This window comes from Vitis riparia, chromosome 12, assembly GCF_004353265.1.
Source record: "Vitis riparia cultivar Riparia Gloire de Montpellier isolate 1030 chromosome 12, EGFV_Vit.rip_1.0, whole genome shotgun sequence".
Classification (NCBI taxonomy): domain Eukaryota; kingdom Viridiplantae; phylum Streptophyta; class Magnoliopsida; order Vitales; family Vitaceae; genus Vitis; species Vitis riparia.
Window position 1 is genome coordinate 15,073,189 of NC_048442.1, and position 11,324 is coordinate 15,084,512.

General features: G+C 36.7%; 3 protein-coding genes across 3 annotated transcripts; 1 reads left to right on the forward strand and 2 right to left on the reverse strand.

Moving 5' to 3' along the window:
* The first annotated feature begins 1,306 nt into the window (after positions 1-1,306).
* On the forward strand, positions 1,307-3,865 carry LOC117926964 (pentatricopeptide repeat-containing protein At2g29760, chloroplastic-like). Its single transcript, XM_034846307.1, has 2 exons — positions 1,307-3,171; positions 3,747-3,865. Exons 1-2 carry the CDS (start codon positions 1,322-1,324, stop codon positions 3,748-3,750), a joined length of 1,854 nt encoding a protein of 617 aa, XP_034702198.1. The 5' UTR covers positions 1,307-1,321; the 3' UTR covers positions 3,751-3,865.
* On the reverse strand, positions 3,779-5,422 carry LOC117926965 (chlorophyll a-b binding protein 5, chloroplastic). Its single transcript, XM_034846308.1, has 2 exons — positions 5,197-5,422; positions 3,779-4,591 (listed from the first exon to the last, which is right to left on the reverse strand). The coding sequence occupies exons 1-2, from the start codon at positions 5,340-5,342 to the stop codon at positions 3,940-3,942; spliced, it is 798 nt and encodes a 265-aa protein (XP_034702199.1). The 5' UTR covers positions 5,343-5,422; the 3' UTR covers positions 3,779-3,939.
* A 2,307-nt stretch (positions 5,423-7,729) lies between these two features.
* Positions 7,730-10,171, reverse strand: LOC117926502 (receptor-like protein 6). The gene has a single exon (XM_034845605.1). The coding sequence runs from the start codon at positions 10,159-10,161 to the stop codon at positions 7,909-7,911; it is 2,253 nt and encodes a 750-aa protein (XP_034701496.1). The 5' UTR covers positions 10,162-10,171; the 3' UTR covers positions 7,730-7,908.
* Between the last annotated feature and the right edge of the window lie 1,153 nt (positions 10,172-11,324).

Sequence of the window (11,324 nt, forward strand, 5' to 3'; positions counted from 1 at the left end):
ATATGAAGTAAGAACTCCACACCCCCTTCGTTTTTTTTTTCCCCTTGTATTTAAGTTAAAATTTATTTTCTCTTTAAATATGAAAACATAAAAATTGGAAATTTATTCTTTTCTTCTATTCCATTTGTAACTTAGCTTAATAAAATTAATTTCTAGAAAAAAAAAAAGAAAAAAGAAACAAACCACATATATGACATTGCCTTTGAAGAGACTATGGGCATAAATTTTTACAATTACTATACCAAAAGAGTTTGAAAATATTATAAAGACTTGATGAGATGATGGTGTCAAACAAATGGTTAAAAATCAATTTAAAATTTCTATAAATTACCAAACATATCTCTTTTATATTCTATAAATAAAAGATTTTTCTAAGCATAGAAAATCATTAACCCCATCATGCATCATGATAAGTAAAGGAGGAAAAAAGATAGAAAAAAAAAATCAAATTTTCTTCATTAATTTACTATAAAAAAAATTATACATAATAATGACATAATAAAAAGTATTTGAAAAATAATAATTATTTAACTACTTTTTGGTTTTGGGGTTTTTCTCTTTTTTGATTTTGTGATTTTTTTTGTGTATATTTTATTTGCAATGTTGGAAGAAAAGTGATATGAGTTTAGGTAAAATTATGTGTGTTTTTTTAGTTGATAAAATCCATAATTTTTACATTTAAGCTACGTTTATTGATAGGATTAGATATGATATGTATATATTAGAATATAATATTACATTTAATAGAAAATGCATATTATATAATATAATTTTTATGGGATATGATATCTTTGTATATTAAATTCAATAAACATTATATTTTAAAATAATATATTTAATAGAATATGTAATGTTATGCTTATATTTAGTTTGTAAAATCAATAAAAAAAAATAAAATTAAATATACATTATTTTTTAATATTTAAAATAGAAATATATTGTAGTCCAATATTTTTTTTTAAATGTGGAAACTTTTTTAATATTTGAGGATATTTATGATTAAAATATTTAAATTTTATAAATAATTTTTTATTATATTATTCAATATTCATAAATAATAATTAATCGAAAAGTTACTATGCTATGTATATCCAAGTTTTTAATATTATATTAAAATATTAATTTGATTGAATTTTTTTTGCTTAATTATTAAATTTTTTTTTCTGCAGCAAGCATACAATGATTTTTTTTTTCTTCTAAATATTCATTTTTATTAAACAAAAAATAAATTCATAATTTAGCACAAAATGGTGAAGACCGTTATTCATTTCTTCCGTTTAGCGCCATTTACAGTTAGAAAATTTTGCGAGCTGCTCTTCTGATGTTGAAGCTCACGCCTTTCCACTCTCTCCAACAATACCTTCCTCACAACCTCCATTTGTCTCTTTTCCAAACCTGCTCAGCCCCACAAGAAGTTGAACAACTCCACGCTTTTTCCCTGAAAACAGCCATTTTTAATCACCCTTTTGTCTCTTCTCGCCTCTTAGCTCTTTACTCGGACCCAAAAATCAATGATCTCGGTTACGCCCGATCCGTTTTCGACCGAATTCAACGACGGAGTTTGATTCATTGGAACACTATCATTAAATGCTATGTTGAAAATCAATTTTCCCATGATGGTATTGTTCTTTTCCATGAATTGGTTCATGAATATCTGCCTGATAATTTCACTTTGCCTTGTGTGATTAAGGGTTGTGCTCGGTTGGGTGTGGTTCAGGAGGGGAAGCAGATTCATGGGTTGGCTTTGAAAATTGGGTTCGGGTCTGATGTGTTTGTGCAGGGTAGCTTGGTGAATCTGTATTCCAAGTGTGGTGAGATTGATTGCGCTCGTAAGGTGTTTGATGGAATGATTGATAAGGATGTGGTTTTGTGGAACTCTTTGATTGATGGGTATGCTAGATGTGGGGAGATTGATATTGCATTGCAGTTGTTTGAGGAGATGCCTGAAAGAGATGCTTTTTCGTGGACTGCTTTGGTTGATGGGTTGTCGAAGTGTGGCAAGGTGGAGAGTGCTAGGAAGTTATTTGATCAGATGCCTTGTAGGAACTTGGTTTCTTGGAATGCTATGATTAATGGGTATATGAAATCGGGGGATTTTGATTCAGCACTTGAATTGTTTTATCAGATGCCAATATGGGATTTGGTTACATGGAATTTGATGATTGCAGGGTATGAATTGAATGGGCAGTTTATGGATGCTGTGAAGATGTTTTTTATGATGTTGAAATTGGGTTCTAGACCTAGTCATGCTACTTTAGTCAGTGTTCTTTCTGCTGTGTCGGGATTAGCTGTTCTTGGTAAGGGAAGATGGATTCACTCTTACATGGAAAAGAATGGATTTGAGCTGGATGGTATACTTGGGACATCCTTGATAGAAATGTATGCAAAGTGTGGGTGCATTGAGAGCGCTTTAACAGTTTTTCGAGCAATACAGAAGAAGAAGGTGGGGCATTGGACTGCTATAATTGTAGGATTAGGAATCCATGGTATGGCCAATCATGCTCTTGCGTTATTTCTTGAAATGTGCAAAACTGGCTTAAAGCCTAATGCTATCATTTTCATTGGAGTGTTGAATGCTTGTAATCATGCAGGATTGGTTGATGATGGTCGTCGGTATTTTGATATGATGATGAATGAATACAAAATAGAACCCACACTGGAACACTATGGCTGCTTGGTGGACATTCTATGTCGAGCTGGACATCTTGAAGAGGCAAAGAATACCATAGAGAATATGCCAATAAGTCCAAATAAAGTAATTTGGATGAGTTTACTTGGTGGTTCTAGAAACCATGGAAAAATAGATATTGGGGAATATGCAGCTCAACGTGTAATTGAGGTGGCTCCAGAGACCATTGGATGTTATATTCTTTTGTCTAACATGTATGCAGCATCTGGAATGTGGGAAAAAGTTTCACGTGTACGAGAAATGATGTACAAGAGAGGATTTAGAAAAGACCCAGGATGCAGTTCAGTAGAGCATAAAGGCACACTTCATGAGTTTATTGTGGGTGATATATCACATCCTCAAACTAAGGAGATATATGCTAAGATGAGTGAGATGAAGGAAAAACTAAAATGTGTGGGACATGTTCCAGACACAACCCAAGTTCTGCTGTGTATTGAAGGGGAGAAAGAGAAGGAAGCTGAACTGGAAAACCACAGTGAGAGGTTGGCTATTGCTTTTGGTCTCATTAATGTGAAACCAGGGATTCCCATTCGCATCATGAAGAATCTTCGTGTTTGTAATGACTGTCACTCTGTAACTAAGCTCCTTTCTAAAATCTATAGCCGTGAAATCATTGTGAGAGATAATTGCCGTTTTCATCATTTCAAAAACGGCTCCTGTTCTTGCATGGATTATTGGTGATCACTTGGTATTTTGACTACCATAAAAGCTTTTTGTTCCTTTGCCCAAATAAAGAGCCACCAGAATATTATAATTGCAGATAGTTTCAACTGACCCTCTAAAGCCTATAGCTGTTGTTGGTCTCAGTTCTTACAGGGATTCAAATTGGTCGGAAGTTCCCGGGTAATGGTCTTAAAATATGCTCTAATCAACAACACATTAGTGTAGGTTGTTTCACTATGGATTTCTTCTTTTGGTGGACAAAGGAGTGTTCCTGAGCTTATTTTGTGAGGATTTTTTTACTCCTCTTTGATGTAGGAAAATGTTTTTATAAATTCTGAAAATTTTCAAGCATTGGTTATGTTTTTTTTTTAAGATGTAGATGTATTGAATGCAGGTAAGTATGCAAGAAAAGGGAAACACAAACTATGGCAACAAAGGAGCTGGTCTCATTAGTAATACAGTAGTTCCAAGCAGTTCTACTAGCAAATTACATCATTACCAACCCAATCCACAGAAGACAAGTTCAATAAAGACCAACAAGGTTAAGTAATGTTACAGCTGAAAAGGTGAATCTCACACACTTATCTTCACTTGCCGGGGACAAAGTTGGTGGCATAAGCCCATGCGTTGTTGGCAACTGGATCAGCAAGGTGGTCAACGAGGTTCTCAATTGGGCCCTTTCCAGTGACAATAGCCTGAACGAAGAATCCAAACATTGAAAACATTGCCAGGCGACCGTTCTTGATCTCCTTCACCTTCAGTTCTGCAAATGCTTCAGGGTCATCTGCCAAGCCAAGTGGGTCAAAAGCCCCACCTGGGTAAATTGCATCCAGTCCCTCACCAAGTGGGCCTCCACCAACACGGTATCCTTCAACGAATCCCATGAGCACAACTTGGCAGGCCCAGATTGCAAGGATGCTCTGGGCATGAACAAGGTTGGGGTTGCCAAGGTAGTCGAGACCACCCTCTGAGAAGATCTGAGCTCCAGCCTTGAACCAGACAGCCTCACCAAATTTGACACCATTCTTTGAAAGAATCTCAGGGAAGACACAACCCAGTGCACCAAGCATGGCCCATCTGCAGTGGATGACCTCAAGCTCACGGTTCTTGGCGAATGTCTCAGGATCTGCTGATAACCCAGCAGTGTCCCACCCATAGTCACCAGGGAATTCACCGGTCAGGTATGATGGAGTTTGCTCAGAGAATGGGCCCAAGTACTTGGGGCGGTCTGGGCCATACCTGTTTTTTCAGTTACAGGAGCAGGACATGTAAATCAGATCTTAATTAACCTTTGTTTACAGATTTTGATGTTATTAACTATTTGCCAACTTTCACAATTTGGTTTATATGCAATTTATTTCTTCCTACTGTAATTCAAAAACTTGTCTCCTAATATAACATTCTCTAGATTAAACAGAGCATATCATTTGGTGAATTCGCCAGAGATCATGCTCAAAACTACTACATATATTTCAATTAGGTTGAAGTTTTCCAATCAGACTTTTCTTCAACAATTTGTGTCTGGCAAAGACAGACTAGCTAAGCAGATCGCAGATCCAAAAAAAGCCCTTCAAAAGCTTACTATTTTCCTATTTTTTGGGTTCTCTGAAATGCCTCTAAGGAAAGAGATAAAATATTGAATTCGATGAAAGCAACTTCCATGAAGACTGATTGAAATCTAGTTGTTGCATGGGATTTCAAGCTTTAAAATGGAAGCAGGCTACTGCATGGACACATCCCACCATCCCAGTGGGAATCAAAAGTAAATTTGGGAAGCCAAAGTTCATTGTAGTTGCTCCTACAGCTTACTCAAAAACTCAGAAAACTCAAGAGTATTCACTTACCATATGCTTTGTGGGGTGCTTTTAACAGTCCGGCGCATGGTGATGCGGCCACCACCGAGGCCACCAACCTTCCGGACAAGCTCATTGGGCTGCTTCAAGGCGGTCTGGCCGGCGAATGCTGATCTCTGGATTGCAGAAGTTGCCATGATACTCAGCTAATCTTCTTTGTTGATGAGGTTTTGCTCTAAAGTTGCAAGGAGAATAGTGAAGACTAGGGAGATGGGTGGGAAGGAGAAGAGAGGAGAAGTTATAAGGGAAGTGGGAAGATGCTGTGGATTAGGATATCTACACATCAGCACCATCTGATTGGCTGTTGTTTTGGGTGTGGATTTCCATGCTGATTTTTGAAGAGAGATAGAGGTTATTGCATGGCCACGTGGCACCTAAAAATCTTGTGGGTCTGATGTATATGTGGTGCCTAGATGCCACAGATATTGGTGTGGAAATCCCCACATGATCCAAAAAAGACCCATTTCGCCAAATATGATCCTCATTTGCCGGATTTCGCAGAAAAAAAAAAATGTCAAATCTTTTTTTTTTTTAAATATAATGATTTGAAAATTATTTCCAAAATTACAACATATTGTGAGGTGTCAAATAAAAAATTGTCTTTTTTAAAAATAACTTAATTTAAATACTAAAATTTGAAAATGGTTTTTTTAACTATTGTAAATCCCAAAATATTTTTCTAACTTTTTTTTAAAAGTGGTACAAATATATTTTAAAAAAAAAATCTTTTAATTGTGGCCTAGGGATGTAAATTTGATAAGTTGACCTAAAGCCCAATCTAAGAAGCCTCTTGGGGAATTTTAGAGAAAAACCTAACCCGAATTAAGTTTACTTTGAATATTAAAACTAAAAAAGATGTCATAATATTGTACACGAGATGATGAAAATTTAAAATACCAACTTTTAAGCCATTTTTTACATTAGATTTATTTATTCATGGAAGCATATAAATTGATGTGGAAAGCATACATGATTTTAGTGATGATGATTCTAAATGACAACACAAAGAATTATTTCGTGTGTCATAACACGATGTAATCTAGTTTCACTTGTCTAAAATTGAGAATACTGTTTACTAAAAAAGCTTTTAGAAATGAACCATCATTGTGATGTCTTTTCTTAGGGTTTGCTAATATAGAAATATACTTTGTTTTATATTGGTCGAAAAATACTATCAATTAGGTGATGTCATGTACACATTTCAAGTCTTATTGTTTGTACCTTGGTCTTATTTGTTTGTACCTTTCTATCTTGGTCTCACTTGTTTATATCCTAATTTGATAATTGAGATTTCATTATATTAAATGATCTATATATATATATTTGTTTATAGATATTGCTATGGTATCTTAATATTTTCACCTCTCTTATATACAAAGATGTAACACATCATATGATGGAAGAGTCCACTCAATATAGTGGGTTGACAAGCTTGGGGTTTATAAGTGTATTGAAGGAAAGGTTGGTCACGCATCCATTCAACGACCTCTACTACTGAAAATCCTTTACTTTGTGGGCAATTCTTTATCTCATGCAAACACAAACCCTTATCTGGTATCTCTAGGATGGTCACAATCTCTCCATCTCAAAAGACATAATAACACTCCTTATAGGACCTCAAAACTCATATCTTATATTTGAATAAAAGAGTAAATCAATTAGAGGTATACCATTAATACGATGGACAACCATCCCATCCTAGCGAATGGGCTTACAAAATTGAAGTACTCTAACTCCACAAAATCTATATTATGACCAAAAATGATATTACGAAGAAATAAGATTTTTAAACGCATAGCATACCACTCTAGTGAGGAAAACAAGTCAGTATCAATTCTAACTTTTATATATGCCTCTTGTGGAGCCTTCGCAATTTGCTCTCTTTTCCTTTCCCTTGTCCCCCATTGTCTTCTTAATTAGGTGTCATTAATTTCTACTAATTAAGTTGAAAGGAAATGGGCTTATAGGGTTCCAAAGGAAGTAAGAAAAGACAAGCAAGAAATATAAAAGAAATCAATTGTAAATGCAATCGTAAGTGGTGAATCAAGAAGAGTGAAGTCATTTATTGAGACTCTAAGAAGATGGAAGTATGAAAATAAAGGGTTAGGGTGATTATAACTATTAATCTATACAAATGAAAGAAAATTACTTCACTATACCACAAAGAAAATTACAAAAGACATAAATTAGATACAATTATTGGGTTCTTGAAATATTTCATGCTTCCCCATTTCTCGTATCTATACCATGAATCATGAGCCCCTTGTTCTACTAGGTATCTCTCATTCTTCTTCATATGTCTATCTATCTTATATAATTTTTATAAGTTCATCTCCATCTCATGACTTTTCTCATCATGATTTAGAATATTTATAGAGATATTTTTAATAACTCTTTTTATTCCATAAAGAAATCTAATATCACAATGCTATATGAATATACGAAATGTTCCATTCAATATTCTTCACAAAAAGAAATCTAAACTAACCAGGAATTTGAGACACTTTCCAATAAGCCCAAAGCATACTCAATCAATAGGTATTCATTCCAACTATTGCATACAACAAAAAACTCAAATTAAAGAAAACAGAAGAAGTAAAATGGAAAAATATTACATAAGAAAGAGGAGCAACTTTTATTTACTTCTTACATGGAAATCACAAAGATCTACATCAATCCATCTACTGATACTGCAACATTCCTTCAACACTTTCTCTGCCTGTTACCGAAAGTCTTGACAAACCATTCATGTTTCCTTGTGGTTAAGGTGTAACCAATTGCCATTCCAACTACCAGACCACTTCCATATCCCATCAATACTATCATCAACTCAACTTTGCGGCCACTCTCCAAGTCCCCTCCATGTTTGTCGGTTAGTGGTGGTGGTGCTGTTGACTTAGAGTTTCCACACTCCTTTGCCAAAGGATTTCCGCACAATCCTGGATTTCCCTCGTATGAGTCGTTCTGAAATGTATTAAATTGCTTCCCTTGCGGTATAGGTCCCATGAGATGATTGTGAGAAACATTGAAGAACTCAAGGAATGTCATTCCCTTTAGCTGCTGAGGGATCTCTCCTGAGAGATTGTTTTGAGATAGGTCCAGTGCCTCAAGCTGTGCTAAGTTCCCAAGAAAAGATGGGATGTGACCAGTAAGACTGTTGGAGGAAATGTTGAGCAAATGAAGTCCCCCGAGTTTCCCAATGGATTTTGGGATCTCTCCTATAAATTTGTTGCTTGAGAGATCAATTGCTTTAAAACTGCGAGGGATCTTCGGGTACACCCTTTCCATGCCTTTGTTCGTCATTGTCATTGAGTAATAGTAGTTTTCATATAGCCGATATTCGATCAGGACAAATCCCGTCATTGACTGCATATATGCAAAATGCTCTTCATCGACCCTGCTCATGGCCACCCATGTGAGAAAGTAGCCTGCTGGCAAATTTCCTGCAAAATTATTGTACGAGAGGTCAATGATACACAGCGTGGGGAACTCAAAGTTGGCTCTAGGACTCTCGATTGCGCCATGAAATCTGTTATGCCGCAAAATGAGAAGTTGCAACTCTGGAAGAGATCCCAACCAAAAGGGGAACGTATCATTGATCTGATTGTTTCCAAGATTCAGAATCTCAAGCTCTTTACAATTGCCCAATGATCTTGGTATCTGCCCCTCTAACTGATTGAAACTAAAATCAATCACCTTTAATCTGCATTGGCTGGTGAATGTTTGAGGAATGCTCCCATGAAAGTTGTTGCCTCGTAGATTCAACACTGATAGAGAATCGGTGGAGTCGCTCAAACATTGAGGAATCATGCCACTTAAGTTGTTATTCGACAAATCAAGAATGTGAAGATGATGCAAGCTGCAGATCAACGACGGAATTTTTCCATTTAGTCTGTTGTTATGGACAAAATAATCAGAGATGGAAGATGGTGGAACTGGAAGGGACCCTTGCAGCTGATTATAACTAAGCTCTAGAACTCGTAGAGTAATCCATGGAAGGACAACTGGGGCCTGCTCGAAGCGGGTTAATAAGTTGTTAGATAGGTCCATGACCCAAAGAGTCTCTTTACCCATGTTCCACATCCACTTTGGTATTTGGCCATGAATTTTGTTGTCAGAAAGTGTTAAAAACTTCAATTCATCTTGGTTCCTTAGGAAATGTGGGAACTCGCTCAAGTTGCATGAAGCTAATCCTAAAAGCCTAAGCCTTGGAAGAGAACCATTGAGACTGTTGTTAGTGAGCAATGATAGATCGTTATGAGACAAGCCGAGTCTGTAGAGATTTTTGAGCTTAACAAGCATGTTCAGCTCCACTGTGCCACTCAACTTGTTTGCACGTAGAAAGAGAGTATCAAGGTTCATCAGTTCAAATATTGAGCTTGGTATTGGACCCTCCAAATTATTGTACCCAAGACCTAAGTTTTTTAACAGGGTCAGGTTCCCTAGGCATGGTGGAATTCTACCAGTAAGTTGATTATACTCCAGGTTTAAATAAGTCAGTCCAGTTAGGTTTGAAAGAGAAGGCAAGATCTCACCATTTAAATTGGTCTTTTCAAGGTCCAAATCAGTGAGTTTGGTCAGCTTGACAATCCAAGACAAGGTCCCAACACTGAAATCATTCCTAGAAATATCCAAGAAATTGAGATGGATAAGGTTGGCCAATGAAGAGGTGAGCTGACCCTTAAATGAGTTATTTGAAAGGTCCAGGTGGACAAGCTGGGTAAGGTTGCCGAGTGCAGTTGGAACCATCCCACTGAAATTGCATGAGCAGATATCCAATTCCTTCAAGGAACTAAGGAATCCAATGGAAGCTGGCAGCTGACCAGAGAAACTTGTCCAATAGAGATCCAAATATTTGAGGTGACTAGCATTGTGAAATTCAGGAAAATGGCCAGTCAGATATCTATTAGACATCAGATCAAGGAGTTCTAAGCTTGGCAGCTTGAAAATCCCCATGGGGAATTCACCATGCAATCCACAATTTTCAAGGGAGAGAGATCTCAAAGAAGACAAGTTTGCCAAAATAACAGGACAGTAGAAGAAATGTTCACCTGGCTTAGATGAAGTTCTTTTAAGTGGGTTAAGTTCTGAACCAAATTTCTCAAGTCAGGCTTTTGAAGCTGCAACGTTGGGTTGCTCGAGAGATCAAGGGAAATCAATTTGGACAGTGCTAAGAGTTTCGATGGGATTTGGCCAGAGAACTGAGAATTGGAGAGGTTGAGACTTCTAAGCCTTGAAAGCTGACCGACTCCATGTGGGATCCTAGAGTGATTGAAATCATTACCAGAGAGATCAAGCCTCCGGAGATGAACAAGACTGAAGAGGGTGCTGCTGCAGTTAATAGAACCGTAGAGACAACTGCTAGCAAGGTGAAGGCCGATCACATGACCACTCTCCCTATCACACTCCACACCATGCCATGAGCAGCAATCACGTCCCTCTCCATGGGATTTCCATGTTGCAACTTTTGGATAAGCACAAGAATCTTCAGAAGCATATTCATCAATCAAAAAGCTTTGCTTGAACTGAAGCAAGGCAAAGCTCTCCTTATCATGACACAGTGGCTTCTGCATAGATGAGGAAGAGTTAGTAACAATTAGATGAAATGATGAGAGTAAACCGAGAAAGCGCATCAAGATGAAGAGATACAAAATTGACCCCATAATTCTAATTCACTCTCCTTAGCAATACTCTTGAATAAACTAGGAATCAGGTAATGAGCTTTTATAGATAGAACTAAAGTGCTTCCCAGAAGTGACGAAGAAGGCCTCGTTATGCCATAACAGACGCGTCCCTCAAGTCTTTAGTGGAGCTGGAAGGCACATTTCAAAGTCTAAGTCGTCTTTGTTTTATTTTATAATTAAGGTGATTTCATTGTAAATCCTATAATGGTCTTTCTTTTCTTTTTGTTGCAACCGACATCATGATCTCTCTCTCTCTCTGTATTATAAAAAGTGAGAGTGAATGACCTGCAAAAGACTTTGCAAAGCATCATGGGTGAGTGGCAGGCTTCTTGCATGTCAGAGATGTGAATTAGTCAATTTGCAATTGATTTCCACCAAGCTTAATAGAATTAAAAAAAAAAACTATTGCAGAAGGCCGAAGTAACAGAGTTAGAA

What these genes read in the sequence shown, in the direction of transcription:
- LOC117926964 (XM_034846307.1), top strand. Translation starts at nt 1,322, where the DNA reads ATGTTGAAGCTCACGCCTTTCCACTCTCTCCAACAATACCTTCCTCAC.
- LOC117926965 (XM_034846308.1), bottom strand. Translation starts at nt 5,342, where the DNA reads ATGGCAACTTCTGCAATCCAGAGATCAGCATTCGCCGGCCAGACCGCC. An exon ending in AGCACCCCACAAAGCATATG is followed by an intron (nt 4,592 to 5,196) that starts GTAAGTGAATAC and finishes CTGAAAAAACAG; the next exon opens with GTATGGCCCAGACCGCCCCA.
- LOC117926502 (XM_034845605.1), bottom strand. Translation starts at nt 10,161, where the DNA reads ATGGGGATTTTCAAGCTGCCAAGCTTAGAACTCCTTGATCTGATGTCT.